The 20,666-nt window shown below is 32.8% G+C and overlaps 4 protein-coding genes across 4 annotated transcripts; 2 read left to right on the forward strand and 2 right to left on the reverse strand.

The window, feature by feature from the left end:
- Positions 1-766: 766 nt before the first annotated feature.
- On the reverse strand, positions 767-1,717 carry LOC21390542 (VQ motif-containing protein 33). Its single transcript, XM_010109981.2, has one exon. The coding sequence runs from the start codon at positions 1,429-1,431 to the stop codon at positions 805-807; it is 627 nt and encodes a 208-aa protein (XP_010108283.1). The 5' UTR covers positions 1,432-1,717; the 3' UTR covers positions 767-804.
- A 7,173-nt stretch (positions 1,718-8,890) lies between these two features.
- LOC112093903 (chaperone protein DnaJ) lies at positions 8,891-10,330 on the forward strand. The gene is made up of 3 exons (XM_024173415.1): positions 8,891-9,244; positions 9,698-9,847; positions 9,989-10,330. Exons 1-3 carry the CDS (start codon positions 9,014-9,016, stop codon positions 10,064-10,066), a joined length of 459 nt encoding a protein of 152 aa, XP_024029183.1. The 5' UTR covers positions 8,891-9,013; the 3' UTR covers positions 10,067-10,330.
- Positions 10,331-10,426: 96 nt separating this feature from the next.
- LOC21390543 lies at positions 10,427-12,367 on the reverse strand. Its single transcript, XM_024173414.1, has 5 exons — positions 12,137-12,367; positions 11,932-12,027; positions 11,699-11,824; positions 11,182-11,221; positions 10,427-10,792 (listed from the first exon to the last, which is right to left on the reverse strand). Exons 1-5 carry the CDS (start codon positions 12,266-12,268, stop codon positions 10,722-10,724), a joined length of 465 nt encoding a protein of 154 aa, XP_024029182.1. The 5' UTR covers positions 12,269-12,367; the 3' UTR covers positions 10,427-10,721.
- A 3,811-nt stretch (positions 12,368-16,178) lies between these two features.
- Positions 16,179-19,197, forward strand: LOC21390544 (zinc finger CCCH domain-containing protein 22). Its single transcript, XM_010109983.2, has 4 exons — positions 16,179-16,382; positions 16,669-16,995; positions 17,249-17,309; positions 17,971-19,197. The coding sequence occupies exons 1-4, from the start codon at positions 16,254-16,256 to the stop codon at positions 18,963-18,965; spliced, it is 1,512 nt and encodes a 503-aa protein (XP_010108285.1). The 5' UTR covers positions 16,179-16,253; the 3' UTR covers positions 18,966-19,197.
- Positions 19,198-20,666: the final 1,469 nt, after the last annotated feature.

Raw genomic sequence — 20,666 nt, forward strand, 5'->3', positions numbered from 1 at the left:
CTTACTAGTCTAAGTACCAAATCAATCATCAAGAGAATTATTTATCTACCTCTTTCTTAAGAAGGAATGGATTTCATCTCGTATATTAACATTTCTGACTACCTACTTTATCATGTCTCTAAAATACGAGGAATAAGATTCAACATCTCAGAATCCAAACCGAGTAAATCAAAAGGCATAAATCCATAAATAGGAATATACTAATAACTCAAGATTAAGATCATTCTATATATGACCATTGATAGACTCAATTAGAATTTATATACTTAATGAAAATTATCAAAAATTCATGTTGTATATGTGTCTCGGTTTCACACAATCTCATCATGCGTAATACATTCATTCAATATCTTGTCCTATTAATAGTGTAGATAACATCATTTTATTCTAAATGGAAATTACATGTATTAGTAATATTTTAATTAAATATTTTAAACTTTAATTAAATTCATTATGAATATCATTTTAATTATTATTCTTAAATTTTATCATTTCACATATAACACTGTATACAATATTTAAAGTCACATAAATAATCATAAATTTTTTAGTGATATTCAACAAATATTCAATAATATATAAACATAAAATAATAAATAAATTATGCTCCCCACAGTTAAGCCATGCCATAGATTTTGAGGTAAAAAAATAATAAATAAAAGAAGCCTATGCAATGCCAACAATCAACATGCAAATTGCAAGTTAAAAAAAAAAGGTAAAAGTTTTTTTTTTTTCCTTTTCTCTTTTTCTTCTCTCATTTTACCAAACCCCAAAACAGTGAGCAAGTAATTTCCTTATGACCAATTAATCCCGAGCTTTGTCGTGATGATCAAGATGACGACTCGGAGAAGTCAACGGAAAGAGATTCAAGAGCTCCGGCGGCTCCGACGCCCGCGGCGTGCTCAGCGGCGAAGGGTGCAAGTAAAACCCCTTATCGGCAATCGCCCTCTCCTCCTCCGACACCGCCGGCGACGACGGCGACGGCGAGCCCGAGCTCGGCACGAAGAGCGACTCGGACCCTAAGGGAGTCACCGGGCTCGGAATCGGTGAGTCGACCCAGTGAATCTGACGCGGCGAGAGGTGATATTGGTAGCCCGGCGCCGGAACCGTTCCGCTGCTGCCGCCGATGGTGGCGAGGCTCAGTTTGATCTCGAGCTTCCTCATCGTTTGTCTCCGGTCTTGGAGCTTGAAAGGTGACCGGCGAGGGCCGGTTGGGTCGACCAGAATGCTGGGTTTAGAAGACAGCCTGGTCGGGAGGGTGACCGGGAGCTTCTCGGTGTCACCGGACGAGCCGGTCAGCTTCTGGACTAGGTCTTTAAAAGTGTTTGGGTCTGCTTGGACGAAAGTCGTTGGTGCTGGCGATGTTGGCGATGGAGTGGTAGGAGCAGCAGCAGCAATAGCAGTCGTCATGGTTTTCATATGCTTTTCCATATATTTTTCTCAAAACAAGGCAGTAATAATATTACTCTCATCAAATAAATAATATTAATAATAAACAAATCGAGTTTTTGTCAGTGAGAAATAGAGGGGATTTTCATGTGTATATATGTCAGCTGATCAGAGATGGAAAAAGAAAGAGAGTATTTGTTTTCTGAGAGTGTTTTGTTTTTCTTTTTTTAAGTTGTTGTTGAGAAGGAATAACAAGGGAAGGTTTTTATAATGGTGATTTTGGGAAGCCTGAGCGAAGAGGGGTCCTTTTTATAATATTATTTTATTCAGCTTCTTTGATGGATTTTGTTGTGGGGTTTGGAATAATATTTTTTTTATATATATTTGTGTGAAACTACCTTAGTCTAGTTTTAAAAGAAAGCTGCTGACACTAAACTGTGCCAAAATACGTACAGGTCACTCCCCCACAAGCCCAAAGTATGACTTTAATTTGTCTGTTTGGTTTCCGAGAAAATTACCTCACGAAATATTATAATGTTATGTTGTTGTGTGTCGTGTATTAGTAGGAGAGTTGAAAATTTTGAATTATTGAATATTACCAACCTAATTAGATATGATATTGTTAATTATATGAAACAGAGGAAATGTATTACTCCTTAAGCACTGACACAGTTTGTTCCAACTAAAAAAGAGGAGAAAAAAAATGGGGGGCAAGAAAGCAGAAACATAGTTGAAAACACTAATTAATTAAAGACTTGAACATTGAACCTTATCTACTGTTAGAACATCTTGTAGACTTGATTTCAAAATCTCGAAAATAATTTCCCACCATTTATATCACAAAATATCTTGGCTTTAGATTTATTGTGGTGTTTAGATTTTCGTTAGGTGGAAAGTGAGAACAATGTGTTTACAAATTAACAATTTCATACCCTTTTGCTTTGTCACTTGATTGGCAATTTCTAGATACTTTCTCAGGCTTTTGCTAATTATAGCTCATTATTGCAGTCATTTTGCTATCAAAAGAAATAAAATATAACCATCATGACATTTCGGTGTTTCTAGCATGCAATTGCAAGCTGATGAAAAGTGCTAGTTGATCATGACAGTATAATTTGTACATTACCTATCATATCTTTTTTATAACTCTTGGCACGAATTTTACAGTTAAAGTCATACACTACACACACACACACCTATATATATATATATATATATATATATATACATGTACGCATAATGTATGTGAATTTGAATTAAAAGGATTCAATATTGAGCTTAATATTTTTGAATCATAATTTGCAATAGAAGAATGAATTGGTCATGATCAAACTTGAAAACCGATTTACTAATTAAGATCCCAAGTTTAATTCAAATTGGCCGAGAAGGTGTTCGGATATATGGAGGAATGAAACGGCACTGAAAGTGTCCCAACAGAGTTTTTTTTTTTTTTTTTTTTGCTAGTCAGTCTCCAACACTAAGTTATTCCATCATCCTCATGTTCTGTATAGTTGCGGCCAGCAATTAAGTAGAGTTTTGATTACGTTTAAACTTTATTGTCAACGATCATTATAAAATCATAGTGACAAATCTCCTATTATATTTTATTAAACGTTTATTGTACGAAGTCTCCCACCTATCTCTTTCTAGCTTCCCTTTTCTCTTTTTCCTTTGTGACGTTTTTGCATTTTCAATTTGAGTGATCAATTTTTATACTTTCTAATTCTCTGGCAAATAATTAACTTTAACTTGTGTTTTATAACAAATACATGTCTTTGAAGATGACGCAGTCATGAGTGATTATTCTGTCATACACAACTCAAATGTAGTTGAACTCATACTTTCTTTAATATTGTTATTAATTGGTTTATTTTATTTTATTTTAATATAACGTATCTTTGAACTGAAATTCTTACCATACTAAATTAACTTTTCAAGTAAAAGAGGAAAAACGATAGGCAATATATTTTATTTGCATAATAGAATAATAGGCATTTTCTTTTTCTTAGGGAGAGACGTTCAAGAAAGGAGTGAGTAGTACTGTTAGCATACTTGCTTTGAACGTCATTAGAGAGGCTCTCTTAACGTTAATAGGAATATTCGTTAAAAATCTTACAGTCGGATCTTATACCCCTCGACATGTCACCTTTACCCTATTGATCAAATGTGCTAGCCATTATCGGAGTCAGCTTTTCACTTCAGTGGAGGCATGTACTAAATTTTTTTTAATAAATTATCTCAGTAGGTGTATATAAGAAAATATATTTATTTTAATAGGGGCATATATATTATTTCAGTAGGGACTTAAGTGAAAAATTTTAAAATTTTTAAAGGTAATATTTTTTTCAAAAAAATTTGAGTGGGGGCGGTCTCCTACTGAGCTATACTTAAATCCGTCACTGGTACTAGCGGTTAGAATATGTGCGGGCGAAATTTATACATTCTAAAGAATACCAGGCTGATAAAGATAAACCTTCACATTTAAGACCCTCAAAAAGCAATTCACCAAACACTCAAACCTTTCGCCATTTACCTACTATTATAGTCTATTACCATCGGACCTCCCCAGTCGGTGGTAAAGGAAATTTAATTGCATCTCCTACAGAAGCACCAAATGGAAATTGCTTCTTTAGGTATAAGAGAGAAGTGCGGTATTACAAATATATAACTCTGGTAGTTATTTGGTCTATTTTTCTTCTAGTTATAACTTGGAAATTCTTTTCACCGAAGTCACTCATTTCTTATATCAGTAACTCATGTGGCTAGAAACTTCAACTGTATAATTTATCCTCCTCTATATAATCAGTGATATTATTCTTTTTTTTTTTTATAAAACATGTGTATTCGAATTGAAAAACTCTAAGAGAAAACAATATATAGATGGGAATGGATGAGTGAATTTTACCGTTTGAAACTTCATGTGTGTCTGGTAATATAATTAGACCTATTCGGGAATGTTAAAAAAAAAAAAAAAAAAAAAGGGATTCAAGGCAAAAAGGAAAAAGAAAATAAATAAGATTGGAGGTCGGTGTTTGATAGCGTGTATCATTTTAGAACACAAGAAGTTGTTATTTGTTTCAAAAGATGAATCTAATTGAAGCTGAGTTGAGACTGAGAATATATATGTAGTTTAAAAAGAAAGAAAAGGGAAGGTTGTCCTGTCATCTATGCAGCTCCTCAAGTAGACAACAAGACTTACACTGTTGCATTTTTATTTTTATTTTTTGAAAAAAAAAAAAGTTAGGAAACTTCTCCGATACGCTAACATATTGATAGATCAAGTTTTTTATATATCGCATCTGCATAAAATCATGCAAAAGTAAAAAAATATACAGATCTAACGATTAAAAAATCTAATCTACCGGTAAGCTAGACGTACGAGAGAATCTGAAAAAAAAAAAAAAAAAAAAAGTTAGGGAGAGAGTCAGACAGAGAGATTAACTGGTTCTTGTCCATTATGCGTGACATTCATTGAGCCTTTGATTGTTTCATTGCACTCTATTAGGGAACATCAAACCATATTCTAATTACTACATGAAATTTCTTTTTGCATGCATGTAAGAATCTTTTAAAATTGAATTATTATTTATCATAATAGTCATATCACAGAAATACACAAAACGTTTTATTCTTCTCCCAGACTACGTTTGGTTGGGAGGAAAGAAAACAAGGAGAAAAAAAAATCAAACACATAGAAAATTTGAGGGATTAACACTCGTACTCAAATTGTCAGGTTCCCTTCAGTTTTCCTCTCAAGTCCCTAGTGACAATAGTTGTGTGAATCCTTGATCTTCCTAGCCCATTCTGATTAAAGTCCATTCATTCGACTACCTCACCTTGGAGAACGCTTAAAGCCCATGCATAGGCCCATTTTGATATACCCATTTTGGTTTGAGTAATCTCGGTGAATTGAATTGTGATTTGATTCAGTATTTAGATATATAAATAAATTTTAATTTAAATTAAAAATAAAATTTAAACTGCGTTTGGATAAAACGTTGACAACTGTCATTAGAATTTAATAACAACTCTTATAAAATCTCGTTGTAAATGAAATTAAAAAATATGCAATATGCACGTGGATTTATTCATCTTTTTATTATGAATACATCAAAAAAATCATCTTAATTAGAATTAAAAGCGAATAATTTATAACATTTTTAAGCTTGAAGTTGAGGGGAGATAAAAAGTAGATTTCTTAGGATTTTGAATTGTTATTCATTGTAGCTCCCCCGTTAGGAACGGTGAGCCTTCTAAGTTGTGGGGTGGTAAATTCTGAATTGACCCTTTTAAGTTGTGGCAGATGGTCAGAATGGACCCCTTTAATTCCCCAACCAAATATATTTTTGGACCTTTAGGCCTCATTTGAATTGGACTTAAAGGTTTGAGTAACTCAAAAAAACAGGGGCATTGTTTTTCATTCAACCAAGTTGTCAGTTCAACTTTGGTAGGAAGGATTAGGGGGAGAAAGGAAAGGGAAGGAGGGAAAGTGAGAGAAGGATTGAGGGTAATCTCTTGTTTGGTAGAGGGGAATGGCCCAAGGAAAGGATTGCTAGGGGCATTCGCGGATTTGATTATGCGGATTAAGAGTCAATTTACAGTTCAATCTGTTACTGTAAATTAGAAAAATCCCAATCTATTACTAATTTGTTAGATCCCAATCTAATTCAATCTACAACGGATTCCACCAAAATTGTATATTTTAAAAACATAATATACTTACATAAATGAATGTTAGATCTGCCAAAAATTTGCCGGATATTCACTTTATTTCCACCAATTCCTTGTGTTTTATGTCTAAAATTGCTTTTAAAATTATTACATAAACGGTCTATTTTTAAATACTCATTTAAAAACTTGTCGTCAAACCTTTTCTTCACAATGTTATAGTGTTAAAAATCTTTTATAATTTAATTGTTTGTTGTACCAATTTCACATTTAAAAAAAAAAAAAAGGATTATTGGCACAAATAGTCCCCAACCTATTTAGAAAGTGACAGTCTGATCTCCAACGTTTTTTTTTTTTTTGGCAAATCAACCCCCAACAATTTAAAACAGGTGCAATCTGATCCTTTCTGTCAAGATCCGTCTAAAAATTAACATGAGAAGCCTACGTGACCCCTTAATATGAGGTATATGTGTAAAAATACATCTTTAGTTGATTTGGGGGTGATTTATACGGTGGAAGAAGAGAATTGTGGGTACTTGATATGTAATTGAGAGTCTAAATTAAAATTTAGACAATCACATAAAAGGCCCAAATTACCCAACATGTCTCCACCATCTTCCCACGCTGAATTAGCGTAAACTAGAAAAAAAAAAAAAAGTGAAAAACTCACGACGGAAGAGAAAGAGAGCCGCCGTCTATTTCGGCCACCTCCGGCCGACCTACTATGAATTGAGACTAGACCCAGAGAGCCCATGACCTGATCTACAAAACCCCCCTCACCTCACCGCATGATTCGTCGCCGATCGGTTGGAATTTCAATTTGAAATTTTCGACCACAACACCTTCCAACGTAGATTTTGGCGCCTTCCGACGTCCAATCCTCCGGCAAGTGGTGTCTTTAGACTCCTCTCGTCGAGCTGAACAAATTAATACCAAGTCTGCCGTCATTGGTCGCCGGAATAGTTTTGACCATCTCCCGTTCGATTTCTGACAATTTCGCTTTTGGTCGCCGGAAGAGTTTAAGCGGGTAATTTCGTCTTTCCATCAACAATCTGGCTCACGTGGGCTTCTCTCGTTAACTTTTGGACGGATCTTGACGTAAAAGACTAGATTACACTTGTTTTAAACGGTTGGGGGTCGATTTGCCTAAAAAAAATATTGGGGACCAAACTGTCACTTACTAAATAGGTTAGGGATTATTTGTGCGAATAACCCTAAAAAAAAATAATCATCATATCTTGCATTATCATAAAGTTTTAATCTTAATGATAATTGACACATATTTATATATTGTACACAAATATTGTCCTTTTTTTAAAAAAAAAAATCTCAACATTTTTCATTATCAAACTTTATGCACATATTTATCACTTCTCATAGAGATTTTGTGGTTTGATTTCGTTGATTCCGATGATGAACATTATCAGTAAGTGGTGACTTTTATGATAATGAAGCATATTGTACATGAATGTTGTCACTTTTCCACTTAATCCTATAATTCAAGTATCATGAAAATGCTGCTAACTTAGAAGAAGGGAAAATTGAAAATCAAATCAAGGCTTTTCGGTTTTTTGGGTAGTGAGGCTTTACTTTTTTTTTTTTTTTTTTTGGACTAAAAAGGGTAGTGTGGCTTTACTAATTACTATCCTCGCATTCAAATCAAGTCGTATCTATTGGTCGGCTTTGTGGGTTTTCTATTGGTTCTCTGTAACGGGTCAGATTTTTTCAGTCGTTTATCTCTGCATGTGTTCTAAGTTTCTGTCTAACTAAGCCAAATGGCCTTTTTTGCACCTCCTGAAAACACCCAAATGCCTAATTCTGAGCTGCCACAATAAGAAGAAAGTAAACACAAGACAAAAATCATATATATATATATATAAATTTATATATATTTAAAGGAAACTTGAGAAATTTCAGTAAGAAGGAGAAAAGTCATTACAGACAATATTGGTAATGCAGTTTGGGAGTTCATCCTTCCAACAAGATGATGAGCCAGACTGGAGACCAAATTTTGCAATTTCATGTGCCACAGAATTGGCCAATCTAGAAATATGAGAAAGACTACAATTCATTACAAGATAAAATACCATAAAATGTCTCACTCTCACTTAAAGTTGATCAATATCTGATCTATTAGGAATTATGTTAGATGTTTCATTATAAGATTATCAGTTTTGGTTTTTTTTTTTAAAGGAAAATAAGATTATCAGTTGCTATAACTTAAAAGAGTGATTTAAATTAAAATAATAAAGGATACATGTTTATATTTATCAACACCAACACCATATTAAGTAGAAATAGTAAGTTAAATGAAAGAATTGTGATTGTTTTAAGGATTATCTCGCAATAGTGTATTAAACAATACTTAATATAGAATTATAAATTATCACGTCACATTAAAATCGTATCATATCATATTAATAAAAATAGATAATTTAATTACACTTGCAATATGTTACAAAAATGCACTCTACTAATAGTGTTTTACACCGTCACGTTTATATCACGAGTTTTGTAAATTTCCAACTTGAAATGTTCTACAAATTCATATAAGAAAGCTACCCATTTCTTCCCTTAAAAAATATGAAACATTCACTGGTACATTAATACAGAGATAGTTTAAATTTTTTATCGGTTAAATCATAATAAAAACACTTAAAAATTAAAAAATATGTAAATATAATAATTAAAAAAATTCAATCTACCAATACACACGAAGAATCTTTCTTTGTTTTAGCTTACGCACTTGGTTTTCACACAAGAAGGTGGGTCCCAGGCATATAAAACGTTTAGCTTACGCACTTGGTTTTCATTTTTCCTTCTTCGGTCCGACTTTTTTTTTTTTTTGCTAATCTTTCTTCGTCGCTCGTTTGAAAACCATTATATACCTCCCGAAATCAAGTCTCAAGCCATTTTTTTTCTCTCTACAAGTTGAAGAAGACGAAAAGGAGTTGCCATGACTAGCTGTATGTTGAGTAGGCCCATCGCCGTAGCCAAACCGATTCGCATCAAGGGCTTCGTGTCGCCGACGAGAGCGCTGAATGGTGCTGGGTTTTTCGGCCGCCATGGTCCAATTACGAGGTCATTGAGTTCTAGGGTTTGCGGCGTCCGTGCTTCAATGGTGGAATCCTACGAAAGCTCATCCAATTTCATCAAGCGCATGGAACAAGCCTGGTTAATCTCTCAGGTAATTTTGTTTTTATTTTTTCTAATTTTTTTTAGGCAAAATGGAAAATTTGTTACTTCTGGATTTTAAAGATTATATAGAAATTTGCTTACTTTGATTTCGGATGAGATTTTTGGAATCGGAATCGGAATTGGGGCGTTTCCCACTATTATATTGGTCGAGTAGGTTTGCAGTTCTTGATCAATTTTGATAAATCGATTCCGACGAAATGGAATCTGAAATAAAATAAAGATATGCTGCATGTTAAATATTTGGAAAAGCAAATTATTACAGCAACAACGTTTCCTGGGTTATTAATTAGTTTTCGGAGTTCTGGGATTCAGAATATTATTCTTTGCATGTTTAGATGTGTTCTGCAAATCTACCTTGTTTCCTTTTGGATATATATGGAGATGGATATGAACTTGGCATGTGATTGTTTACTAATTTTGTCATAACCCGTGATGTCTACAGCAACCAAGACCAGTTGCTTGTTCTTCTTGTGATTCAAATGGGCATATTGATTGCAAATGGTGCGCTGGTACAGGTTTCTTTATTCTTGGTGATAACATGCTCTGCCAAGTTCCTTCAAGAAATACTACTTGCGTTATATGTGCTGGAAAGGTATATTTTTGGTTAAACAAGAGTTGAGTCGCGTAAGTGTGTGTACACACACACACACACACACATATACACACATATATATGTTTATAGTACGACTACTATTTCCTGATTCATTGAATGCCTTGCATATGATTTTTCCAGGGGTCAATGCGCTGCTCTGATTGCAAAGGGACGGGATTTCGTGCCAAGTGGCTAGGAGAGCCTCCTATTTCCAAGTAGCAGCACGAAGTCTCAGCTGTTGAAACCTACAACCATCAAATCAAGGCTGCAAATCATTGTAGTAACACCATATTGATATTCTGATTTCTTAAAGTCCGTAAAGTCCTCTCCCAGATATTATGATCAAAATTTTACCGATACAGCTGCTTTAACTTCGTACTTCAAGTTAAACCCTCAATTGTTTTAACGTTGTAGTTATGAATCACTACACGTATAGCATATTCCTTTAAATTCTGGATATGAAGTTGTATGATTGCCTCTTCATAATTTTGTGTAGTTGTGTGACTTATTAGAAGCTCTTCATTCGAAGTTTTGACAATCGAAATTGAGATCAATAGTATCAAACATGTTTGTCCTTGGAATACTTTGGCAAATCTTGAGATTCAAATTTCCTTCCTCACATACAGTAGTTATGAGTTATAAGAGATATTTTTACCAACATCTTAAACAGAAACAGAACTTTTAACAGATACACGTCAAATGCACAAAAAGACTAATGGCATTGGCATATGTAGGTCCATAACGTTGAACTTGTAATTCTTTTACCAGAAAATACTTCCAACAGAAATACATACAAATGATTATAATTACATTGGTATAGGCAAACAACTTCTTGCAAGCCAGTATGTAAAGATGGCCCAATCAATCTTTCTTGTCAGTTGCTCTGAACTATAGCTGAGAAGAGTAATTTGTTAACGTCCTCCGGATTTGAATTGCTCTCATCTCCTGTATCATGTGGACACTTTGTTAGCACTAAGCACACTATGACTATTTAGTACATGGTGCTTTAGGTTTAGTCATTCATTAGAGATCGCGTCATGCTGGGAAGACATTGATTTCTAGCCTAACATGAGACCCCATTTTATTGCAAAACCAGCTCAAACGATAATCCATATATCTCAAAATTATTATTTTTTTTTTTAAATTAACAAAAAAAGCTTCTTTAACAGCTATGGAAATTCCCGTTATTACCGCTGTATTTATTCCACAGGAACAGAACTAGCAAAACGTTAATCTCAGATATCAACAGTAAAACAAGAGTCCACATTGAAAAGCATTATTATTTCTTATCCATAAGGTTTAAACAGAGAATCAGTGTGGCTTTGATGGATTACCTGTTCCTGATCTGACTTGACCTGTCCACTCATCAATAATCTGCATTAACAAAAGATCAGTTTTGCTTTCGTCATGGCATTGTCTTCCACGCCTTTGTGTGCGTCTAAATGGGCCAAGTCAAAAATGGAACGAAATGTTTTTTTTTTTTGGGGAAAAAAGGAATTGCCTAAACATGTACAAGGCTTTAACAAATCTACCCATGAAACATCTATGCCCACAGGTATATTACAAGAAACAGCCTTGCCACAGATTAATGTCGGTTGCTTGCTGGCAAATGGTGCAAACACTAGATACACCACTTGGAAAATTATACAACCACCCAATTCAGCATGCTAAACAGGAACAAATAAGAAAACTATGGACGACAAAAAGATTGAAAAAACCATAAATCCTTTCCTTTATAAAAGGATGTTTGAATACTTTACATAAGTTGAACTGTTTCATTCTTTCTCATCACTAAAATTTCATACGAGTTAAAGGGTTCATTCCCAATTAATGTGGAAGAAAAAGAAATACCTGGTTGAAGTAATCAAAAGCAGAGTCACCAGCATCATCAGTTAAAGGAACTTCCATGGATGATTGCATCCGCTGAAGCAAGCTTCTGTTTCCAACAAGAAGCGTTCGCGCCCCATCAATCAAACCCTGCATTTGAAATCAAACCACAAAAACCGAAAATTACGACGATATAGTTCGAACTTAGAAACTTGATTTTGCTTCAAAATGTGAGTTTTTAAAGTAGAAACAGTCACCTGTTTCGCAGAGAGAAGCTCGTGGCACTGCTCTTTCAAAGCCGACAAATCTTCCTGAATCTTCTTGATTCTTGAAACCAGCTTCATTGGATTCGCCTGCAAAAAAAAAAGAACAAAAAACAAAAGAGAATTTTCAGGAATTTAACAACTGCGATTGAAAATTTGAAAAGGCGAGACTTCGAGAATTGGGTTTTGGCGAACAAACATTGTCGGGGTAGACTTGTTGGAACTCCTTCTCGAGCCTCTGTTGAACCAGCGTCAGATCGTGATTAGCTTTCGTCAATAGCTTCAGCAAACCGTCCGTTGCTTCGTGGTGCACTTGATCTGTATACCCCATTCTCTCTCTCCCTCTCTCTCTCTGTTTCTCTCTCCTAGGGCTCTTAAAGCTACAATTTCCCCGCCTCTTGTACTGTGAGTGTGAAGTGTGAAGTGTGAAGATATTTGTCTTTTGATTTTCATCGTGGGAAATACTCGCGCCTTTCTTACACCGCATTCCTTAAAGGGGAAAAAGGGCTAATTGCACTTGTGCACCCAAAACTTATTATATTTAACAATTTAGACCCCGAACTTATAACTTTGACAAATTCGAAAGATTTTTACACAAATGCACTGCAAGCTTTTCGTTGATTGAAAAATTAAATCATGAACTTTTTAGATTTTGACATTTTAGATATTAATTGTTCTACATTAATTGATCTCTATTATTGATTTTACCTGAACTTTTTAGGTTTTGACATTTTAGATATTAATTGTTCTACATTAATTGATCTCTATTATTGATTTTACCATATCGTCAAGAATTGTGAAGTTTAAGAACATTTTTAATGCAATGTTATAATTAATGTGCTAATTATAAATTTAATATTGGAGTGTAAAAAAATTCTTTAATGCAATGCTATTTGTTGTACTAAATTTTTAATATGCTATATTTTATGGTAAATTTCCCACCAAATATAACATATGAGAAATTTAACATTTAATTGTTATTGATTAAAATATTTATTTTTTCATATAATCATTACAACTTTTATATTTTTTAATTATCTTAAAAATAAAAATTTACTTTTATAAATTTTAAAATTTAATAATTAGAGATTTTCTCATATACATTTCTTTTTTTTCCTCACTGGTAGGTCACATAAAAAAGAGTTTGACTCTATTTTAATTGTTGTCACACACTATCTAATACTGCACACGCGCTTACCATAGTAGAAATAAAAGTGGCGAGTGTAATCAATGACACGCACAAGTGGCGTCAAGCAGGTTACAATCTTTTTAAAGCCCGGTTTTAGCGAGTACTAACATGAACCGCTGCCGATTTAAAAAACAAAAACATGAACCATTGATGCACAATTTAGTCATTAACTCGACCCGTTTAGTTTGTTGATTTAAATTTTTAATTTGAGTTAAAATATTATTTTATATGAGAATTTTTTACTGTAATAAAAAAATTAAATATGACTGTTTCTAAAAACTTTTTACTGTAATAAAACTCGAATTTTAAATTTTAATCGATAAAATAAGCTGACATCATTTATAAAAATTATTTAGATAAAACAAAAATAATAATTATACTCAATCTACCATTGGTGCGTCCTCAAGGAAAAAAAAAACGTTGATGCTATTTCTTTTTGTGGGATTATAGACCAAAAAACAAATCTAAATTTTTTATTTAAAGACTCATTGAAAAATGGCTAAAAAGTGAGATGTCGTCGCCTATAAAATCCGGCGTGTGAAGGACGGTGGCCCTCCATAAGGTATTTTGTGGGATCTTTAGAGGTATGAGTTATTTATTTATTTTTTATTTTTGGATTGTGGTTGAGTGAGTTCAATGGTTTGGCTATGGAGCAACGTGTTGATTCTGGTACTCCGACGAGTTTGGACTACTTTAGTTCTGATTTGTCTTGGTAGATAGGGGATAGCCCAGATGAACAAGTGTTATTCCAGAGGCAGAAAAGGTCGCATTGATTTCTGGACTGGTTTTTTTTTAAAACGTTTTTGTGCATCTTTTAAAACACGAAAATGAAAACGGTCTGTAAATCGTGTATGTTTAGTAAATGTTTTGAAAACGAAAACAAAAATAAAAAATAAAGAGAATGATTTTTGTGAAAGAATTAAAAAACGATTGAAAGTAATTTTCTATTTTTCTGTTTTTATTTTCTAGTACTTATCAATAATATTATAATATATTAATTAATAATTATAATTAAATACGATTTTATTTTTTTATTATACTCAAAATAATTTTTTAAAAAAATTAACTAAATACAATTTCAGATACGATCCTATAATAATTTTCAAAATAATCTTATTTTTATTTTTATACTAAAAATAAAATCATTTTACAAACGATATCAAACGAGCTCAAAAGCTCTTAGATTGAGGGTGTTCATTTGTTTTCGTTTTTGTTTTTGTTTTTAGTTTTTTTGAAGGAAGCTCATGTTGTTTTTAAGCCACTTGCGGTTGGCTTCTTCAAGTTAAGAGGAGGGTGCTCACTGATGTTCTAGATCCAGTTTAAAATTTAAGCATTTAATTTTTTTTTTAAAAAGAAATAAACAACAGGTTTTAGATTTTGTGGGTACCTCTTCTTCAATTGAAATTTGAAAACATTGGATCAGAAGAAAAAGACCCAAAGAATATAGGGAGAAAGAGAAAAATAGACTAAAACTTGAGATGAATTAAAATTAATAGGTCAATAGTTTACATAAGTTAATAAATAGGCTAAATTACTGTTTTCGTCCATAACTTGTCTGGTTATGAACCATAACTTGATAAGTTATTGTCCGTAACTTATCTGGTTATGAACCGTAACTTGACAAGTTTATTCATAATTTATCTAGTTATAAACAATACATTAATAAGTTATAACCTATTAATTTCTATAATTAAAAAATAATCTATATACTTTCTTAAACTTTTTATATTAGCATATTTTCTACTATTTCTCAAGAATATATATTAAAGAAAACGTATTGCATTTGAGTTTTTGCGGGTGAAATGTGAATGAATGAGCGATTGATGTTGGAGTTAAAAATCTGATACTGATGGGAAGATCCGACGGTGCCTCTTACGTTTTTCAATAAACATCTATTTTTAATTGTAAAATAGAACAAAAGTACAGCTGGGAAAATAGTACTCGTGGAGTCGTGAAAAAGAGCAATACCGAATGGATTAAAGATCTATACCACATAATTTTTATTTAGCGCTTAATAAATATAAGTCCTACCGGTAGGACAAAACAAGCCGTAGCAATAGAGAAGGACCTTAATAATTAAGGAAAAAAATAGATTTAACATTTTAAATAATATTACCTATTGAGTAAAAATGAAAATAAACATAACATATTTTATTTTTATATTAAATATAGACATTAATATTTATATTGGAGATGTTCTAAGATTTTAAACGTAAAAATTAAAAGTTGTGTTTGGAATTAATCATGTTTTTGTTTTTTACGTTTTTTGAGAAAGAAAAAATAAAAATATTTTTAAAACGACGTTTGGCGCAATAAAAATAAAAAAATAAAAAATAATTTTTTAGTTTAGTATAAAATGAGAGAGAAATGAAAAGCGACGGCCGTGTTTAGAATTGATCTTATTTTTATTTTTTACGTTTTTCGAGAGAAAAAAATGAAAACGTTTTCAAAATAGCGTTTGACGCAATAAAAACAAAAAATGAAAATGAAAATGATTTTTTGATTTCGTGTAAAATGAGATAGAAATGAAAAACGACTTTAACGACTTTTAGTCGTTTTTCATTTTTTATTTTCGTTTTCTCCTCTCTTGAGCAGAGAGAAAGAGAGACATTAACGAGTTTTTTTTTTTATATTGAAAACAATCTCTTGATAAAATTATCAAACGCATTTTTAAAAATGATTTTTATTTGAGATTAAAAATATTTTCATTTTCATACAAAAAATAAAATAATTTTGGAACGAGTTCCAAATGCACCTGACTTTTAGTCGTTTTTTATTTTTTGTTTTCGTTTTCTCTTCTCTCGGGCAGAGAGAGAGAGACATTAATGAGTTGTTTTATATTGAAAATAATCTCTTAATAAAACTACCAAATATATTTTTAAAAATAATTTATGTCTGAGATTGAAAACGTTTTTATTTTTATTTTTATATAAAAAATAAAATTATTTTAGAACAAGTTTAAAAAACGCCTAAAAACTATTTCTCAAAAAATAAAATAAAATAAGTCTGAGATCCAAATTGTAAATGACAAAACTTCAGGATGTGCGTGCAATTTACCAAAAAAAGAAAAAAGAAAAAACTTGGGAGAGAAACCATTAACCACCCTCTCTGGAAGAGACTAACAGCCATGGCGACGAGCGAGGAAGAGAGGCTTCTGGAGACCCAGTTAGAGCTCCAATTGCGGGAGCAAAGGGACTCTCTCGCTGCCATTAACGATGCCCTTGCTTCTGACCCTTCCAATCCCGAGCTTCTCGCGGTACGCCCCCTTTTCCCACTCTCTCAGATCTCTAACAAATCAAATTTTGTTTTTTCAGTCAAAATTTTCCCTTTTAAGAACTGGAAGTAAAATTCAGATAAAATCGACGGAAATACTATCACTCGCTCCGTCCAATTGTTGATTTATTTATTTTTTTCAATTTTGAATTGAATATAAATTTCCGTTTGGTTCATACGTTTAGACCATTTGACTTTTTAGCTGTGTACATATTTTTTTTAATAGTTTCCTTAAACTTGGGATACACATACTGCTGTAAATTTGTCAGGTTTCGGAGGAGCTCGTTCAGGCAATTAAAGATGCGGAGGAGGGGCTTCTCCATCTGAAACGTGCCAGGTTACTTAGAGAAGCTGATTCAGTGTTACTTGGTTCTGGTCATGATCATAAGGATGTTAAGGAGGCAGAACAACAACCTTCCGTGGACGCCACTGAAAATGTTGAGCCTGAACCTTTGGAGGACCCGACCTACATTGTTGGATCAAAATGTCGATTCCGCCACACTGATGGCCGTTGGTATAACGGTCGAATCGTCGCCGTCGATGGCTTCAGCTCCGCGAAGATTTCGTTCCTCACCCCTACATCGGAAAATATGCTGGTAACGTAAAACTACAATTTTGAATCTTTTACATGCTTTACCATTTATTAAAATGTTGAGCAATTTGTATTATGAGCTTTTCTTTGATGAGGATTGCTTCCGAATTTGTTATGGTTTTGGTCTGCTTCTTTTATGCGACTAGGGATTCAACTGTTGTATACGACAAGGAAATGATAACTCAATTCGTTCGTTGAACCGTTGGATCTTTGGTGCTTGTCACCATAGTAAACTAACACTAGACCTCAAACTGCAGATGTGCAAGTTCTTTCTGCAGCAACGATGTCGATTTGGTAGTAACTGCCGCTTATCACACGGTATTCTGCAATCATATCTATCTTTATACCAGTCACCATAGACAGTTGCTCCTTAAGAGTCTCACGGCTTGGTTATAGAGTATTATCCGAATTCTGGGCAGTAAGTGTTTGAGAATTGTTCTCATTGGACACATTTCACTAATTTTGGGATAGAATGAGTAAGGAATACTAGTTTTTCCTCAACGTGAAAGCATCATCATCATTGTTTCCTACTTTCGCCAAAAAGGCAAGGGCCGGGGAGCAGTTTGGAACCCATTTTTAGGCTTCTAATGTACATAGTTTCCTACTTTCTCCTAAAAGGCAAGGGCCGAGGAGCAGCGGGGAACCCATTTTTAGGCTTCGACAGAATCCAATTTGAATTACGACTTTGCATTTCCTTATTTCTTCCGAAGTTCATTTTATTTTATTTTATCTTATTTGTGTTAGTGTACAATGCAACTTTCTCTCCATTTTCTATCATCGGTCCATCGTCATAAAAAGTTCTCCTTTCTTGCATTTTGGCATAGCAGCAAATTATTCCCAAGGATTTTATATGCTCTATATAACTGTTTTCTTAAATATGTTATTGGACAATTTCAGACTACAGTTTTCATCGGAAACCCTTTTATCTGCTTTTATTGTTGTTGGGCATATTGAAGTTAAGTTTAGATTTCATTTACAGGAGTCGATGTTCCATTGTCCTCCCTGAAAAAGTATATCCTGACAATATGGGACCAGTCACTAGTGGGTTCCAGAATTTGGGCAAGCTCTGATAGTAAGGGTGATCTTTGGAGGGAAGCTGAGCTTGAATCATGGGATGATTTACTTGGGGCAGGAAAAGTTGTTTTCCGAGATGATGGAAGCTCTGCAAACCTGGGGGATGAGGCTATTACATTATCAGAGTATGCTGATATGAGCAATGACGAAGAAAGTGATTCCAGCTCAGACCAATCTGATTCTAGTGACTTCGATGAAGAGGGCTCACAAGGTTTAGGATTTCTAGATAGCACCACCCTGCAGCGAGGCATCCAGAAAGAAACAACCATATTTGCCAAGTGGGAGAACCACACTAGAGGTGTAGCCTCCAAGATGATGTCTAATATGGGTTACCGTGAAGGGATGGGTTTAGGTGTTTCTGGGCAGGGAATGTTGGATCCGATATCAGTCCGTGTTCTTCCTGCTAAACAATCTCTTGATCATGCTGTCGAGTCTCTTGAAGGGGAAGAGAGCAAAGAGAATCAAGGAGGAAAGAAGCGGAGCAGAGGTGGTAAGAGGAAACGTGATAAAAAGTTCGCAGCATTGTCTAGGGCAGCAAAAGAGGAAGAGGAATTGGCTCCAGACGTTTTCAGCCTTATCAACAACCAACTCACGAAGCATAGTGAAGCTCTTAATGGTTCAGTGAAGAAGCAGCAGCAAAATAAAGATTCTTTAGAGGGGAGGAAGGTTGATCGGCGAACTTTGGTTGCATATGATGATGAAGTGAAGGATCTGAGAATGAGGGTTGAGAAGCTTGAAGAAATGATTCACAGAAACAGAAAAGAGAAGGTGGTTTACGAGGCGGCTATGAGGAAACTGACTGAGACAAGGAAAGCGTTGGCCGACGCTGAGGCAGCTCATACTTCTGCCTCAAATGCAGTTATCAGCAAAGAAAAAGAGAAGAGATGGCTCAAGTTTTGATGCTTATTTTGTATGCGTGATGTTCATCTGCATAACAAGCGGATCTTCTTGCATTAAGATGACATTTTGGTTGCGTACTTGCATCTATTGATGTTCAGGAATTTAGTGCATCCCCTGATTATAGAAAGCATGCTATCTGTTGATATTCAAGATTGTTCTTTCTGTTTCTGATATTCTATTCTACAATCTTCCTAATGTTAATGGATGCAAGTATATACTTTGTTCATACCTTACCGCGTAACATTGTTAAGTACATAACAAATACCATATTTCAACTTCTTAAAAAAGAAACATATATGACCATCTTCAATTTTGTTTAGTTATGTAAAAAAGAAATTTTTAATAATGACATAGATAAAATTATTTTTCTCAAGTTTAATATATACTAATAAGGAATATGATTATTCCAGATTCTATTATCTACTAGATTTTGATTATTTTATTTTCTTGTGGGGGTAGAGATGCCCTCTAATTTTTGTGCTCAATATATGCACTCTAATTATTAGGGAGAATTATATTTATTGTTTCTACGTTATTCTAATATTCTTATCTTTGTTTTCGAGAAATGCAAATAAATTGCCTACGACACGAGACAAATATTAGCTTGTTTGGTAAAATATCTCACGTGTTTGAACCCAAAAACATAGCCGAGCAGTTATTTGATAAAAATTTTGGACGCCCAACCTACGATGTGATATTTTGAACCGAAAAGGCCCTTCAATTTCAGATTTACCTCTCCCACAATTTCAACATTCCAAACCCATTTTCTACGGTGTTTTTAACTATCACTTCTTCTCTTTAAAAAAAAAAATATTTAATTACATTTTATTTTCTTTTTAAATCACATGTCAAATGATATCCAAAAGTTATTTCATACAACAAGTTTAAAAACACACTTTTCAAACTTTCAAGTTCAAACCACCTTTGCGTAAAATTTTAATTAGGGTGCGTTTAGTTGCAGTGTGGATTTGATAATAGTAATAAGAATGAGAATAATAATGATAATGAAATAGAAAAGAAAATTAATTCATTTATTTGGTTGTAATTTTAGAAATACTATGAAATGGAACATGAATATTTTCATATTGATAAAATTACCCTTATATTATATATAACATTAATATTTTATATATTAATATAATTAATATATAAAATGGTAATGAAATGGAAAAAAAAATCGATTCATTTATTTAGTTGTAATTTTAAAAATACTATGAAATGGAACATTAATATTTTCATATTGAAAAAGTTACCTTTATATTATATATAACACTAATATTTTATATATCAATATAATTAATATAATATAATATAATTATTATTATATAAATATTATATAATTATGATATAGAATATAATAATATTATTAAAATGGTTAATGTAATTATAATATTTTTAATATATTATAAGATTATATAATAAATAATAATATTTTAATTACAATATAATTAAAAATTATAACTATATTATATTATACTATAATATATAATTGTTATATTTAATATAATACAACAAAACTATTATTATATACTATATAATTATGATATAGAATATAATAATATTATTAAAATGATTAATATAATTATAATATTATAAAAATATTACAATATTATATAAAAAATAAAAATATTTCAGTTATAATATAATTAAAACTCAAAACTATATTATAATATATATATTTATAATATATAATATAAAAAT

The sequence above is a fragment of the Morus notabilis genome, unplaced genomic scaffold, assembly GCF_000414095.1.
Source record: "Morus notabilis unplaced genomic scaffold, ASM41409v2 Scaffold615, whole genome shotgun sequence".
In the NCBI taxonomy this organism is placed as follows: Eukaryota; Viridiplantae; Streptophyta; class Magnoliopsida; order Rosales; family Moraceae; genus Morus; species Morus notabilis.

Coding starts and splice junctions, on each gene's coding strand:
- LOC21390542 (XM_010109981.2), bottom strand. CDS start 1,431: ATGGAAAAGCATATGAAAACCATGACGACTGCTATTGCTGCTGCTGCT.
- LOC112093903 (XM_024173415.1), top strand. CDS start 9,014: ATGACTAGCTGTATGTTGAGTAGGCCCATCGCCGTAGCCAAACCGATT. Junction 9,245..9,697: donor AAGCCTGGTTAATCTCTCAG/GTAATTTTGTTT, acceptor TGATGTCTACAG/CAACCAAGACCAGTTGCTTG. Junction 9,848..9,988: donor GCGTTATATGTGCTGGAAAG/GTATATTTTTGG, acceptor TGATTTTTCCAG/GGGTCAATGCGCTGCTCTGA.
- LOC21390543 (XM_024173414.1), bottom strand. CDS start 12,268: ATGGGGTATACAGATCAAGTGCACCACGAAGCAACGGACGGTTTGCTG. Junction 12,028..12,136: donor AACAAGTCTACCCCGACAAT/GTTTGTTCGCCA, acceptor TTTTTTTTGCAG/GCGAATCCAATGAAGCTGGT. Junction 11,222..11,698: donor CTTTTGATTACTTCAACCAG/GTATTTCTTTTT, acceptor TTGTTAATGCAG/ATTATTGATGAGTGGACAGG.
- LOC21390544 (XM_010109983.2), top strand. CDS start 16,254: ATGGCGACGAGCGAGGAAGAGAGGCTTCTGGAGACCCAGTTAGAGCTC. Junction 16,383..16,668: donor CCAATCCCGAGCTTCTCGCG/GTACGCCCCCTT, acceptor TAAATTTGTCAG/GTTTCGGAGGAGCTCGTTCA. Junction 17,310..17,970: donor TAACTGCCGCTTATCACACG/GTATTCTGCAAT, acceptor TTTCATTTACAG/GAGTCGATGTTCCATTGTCC.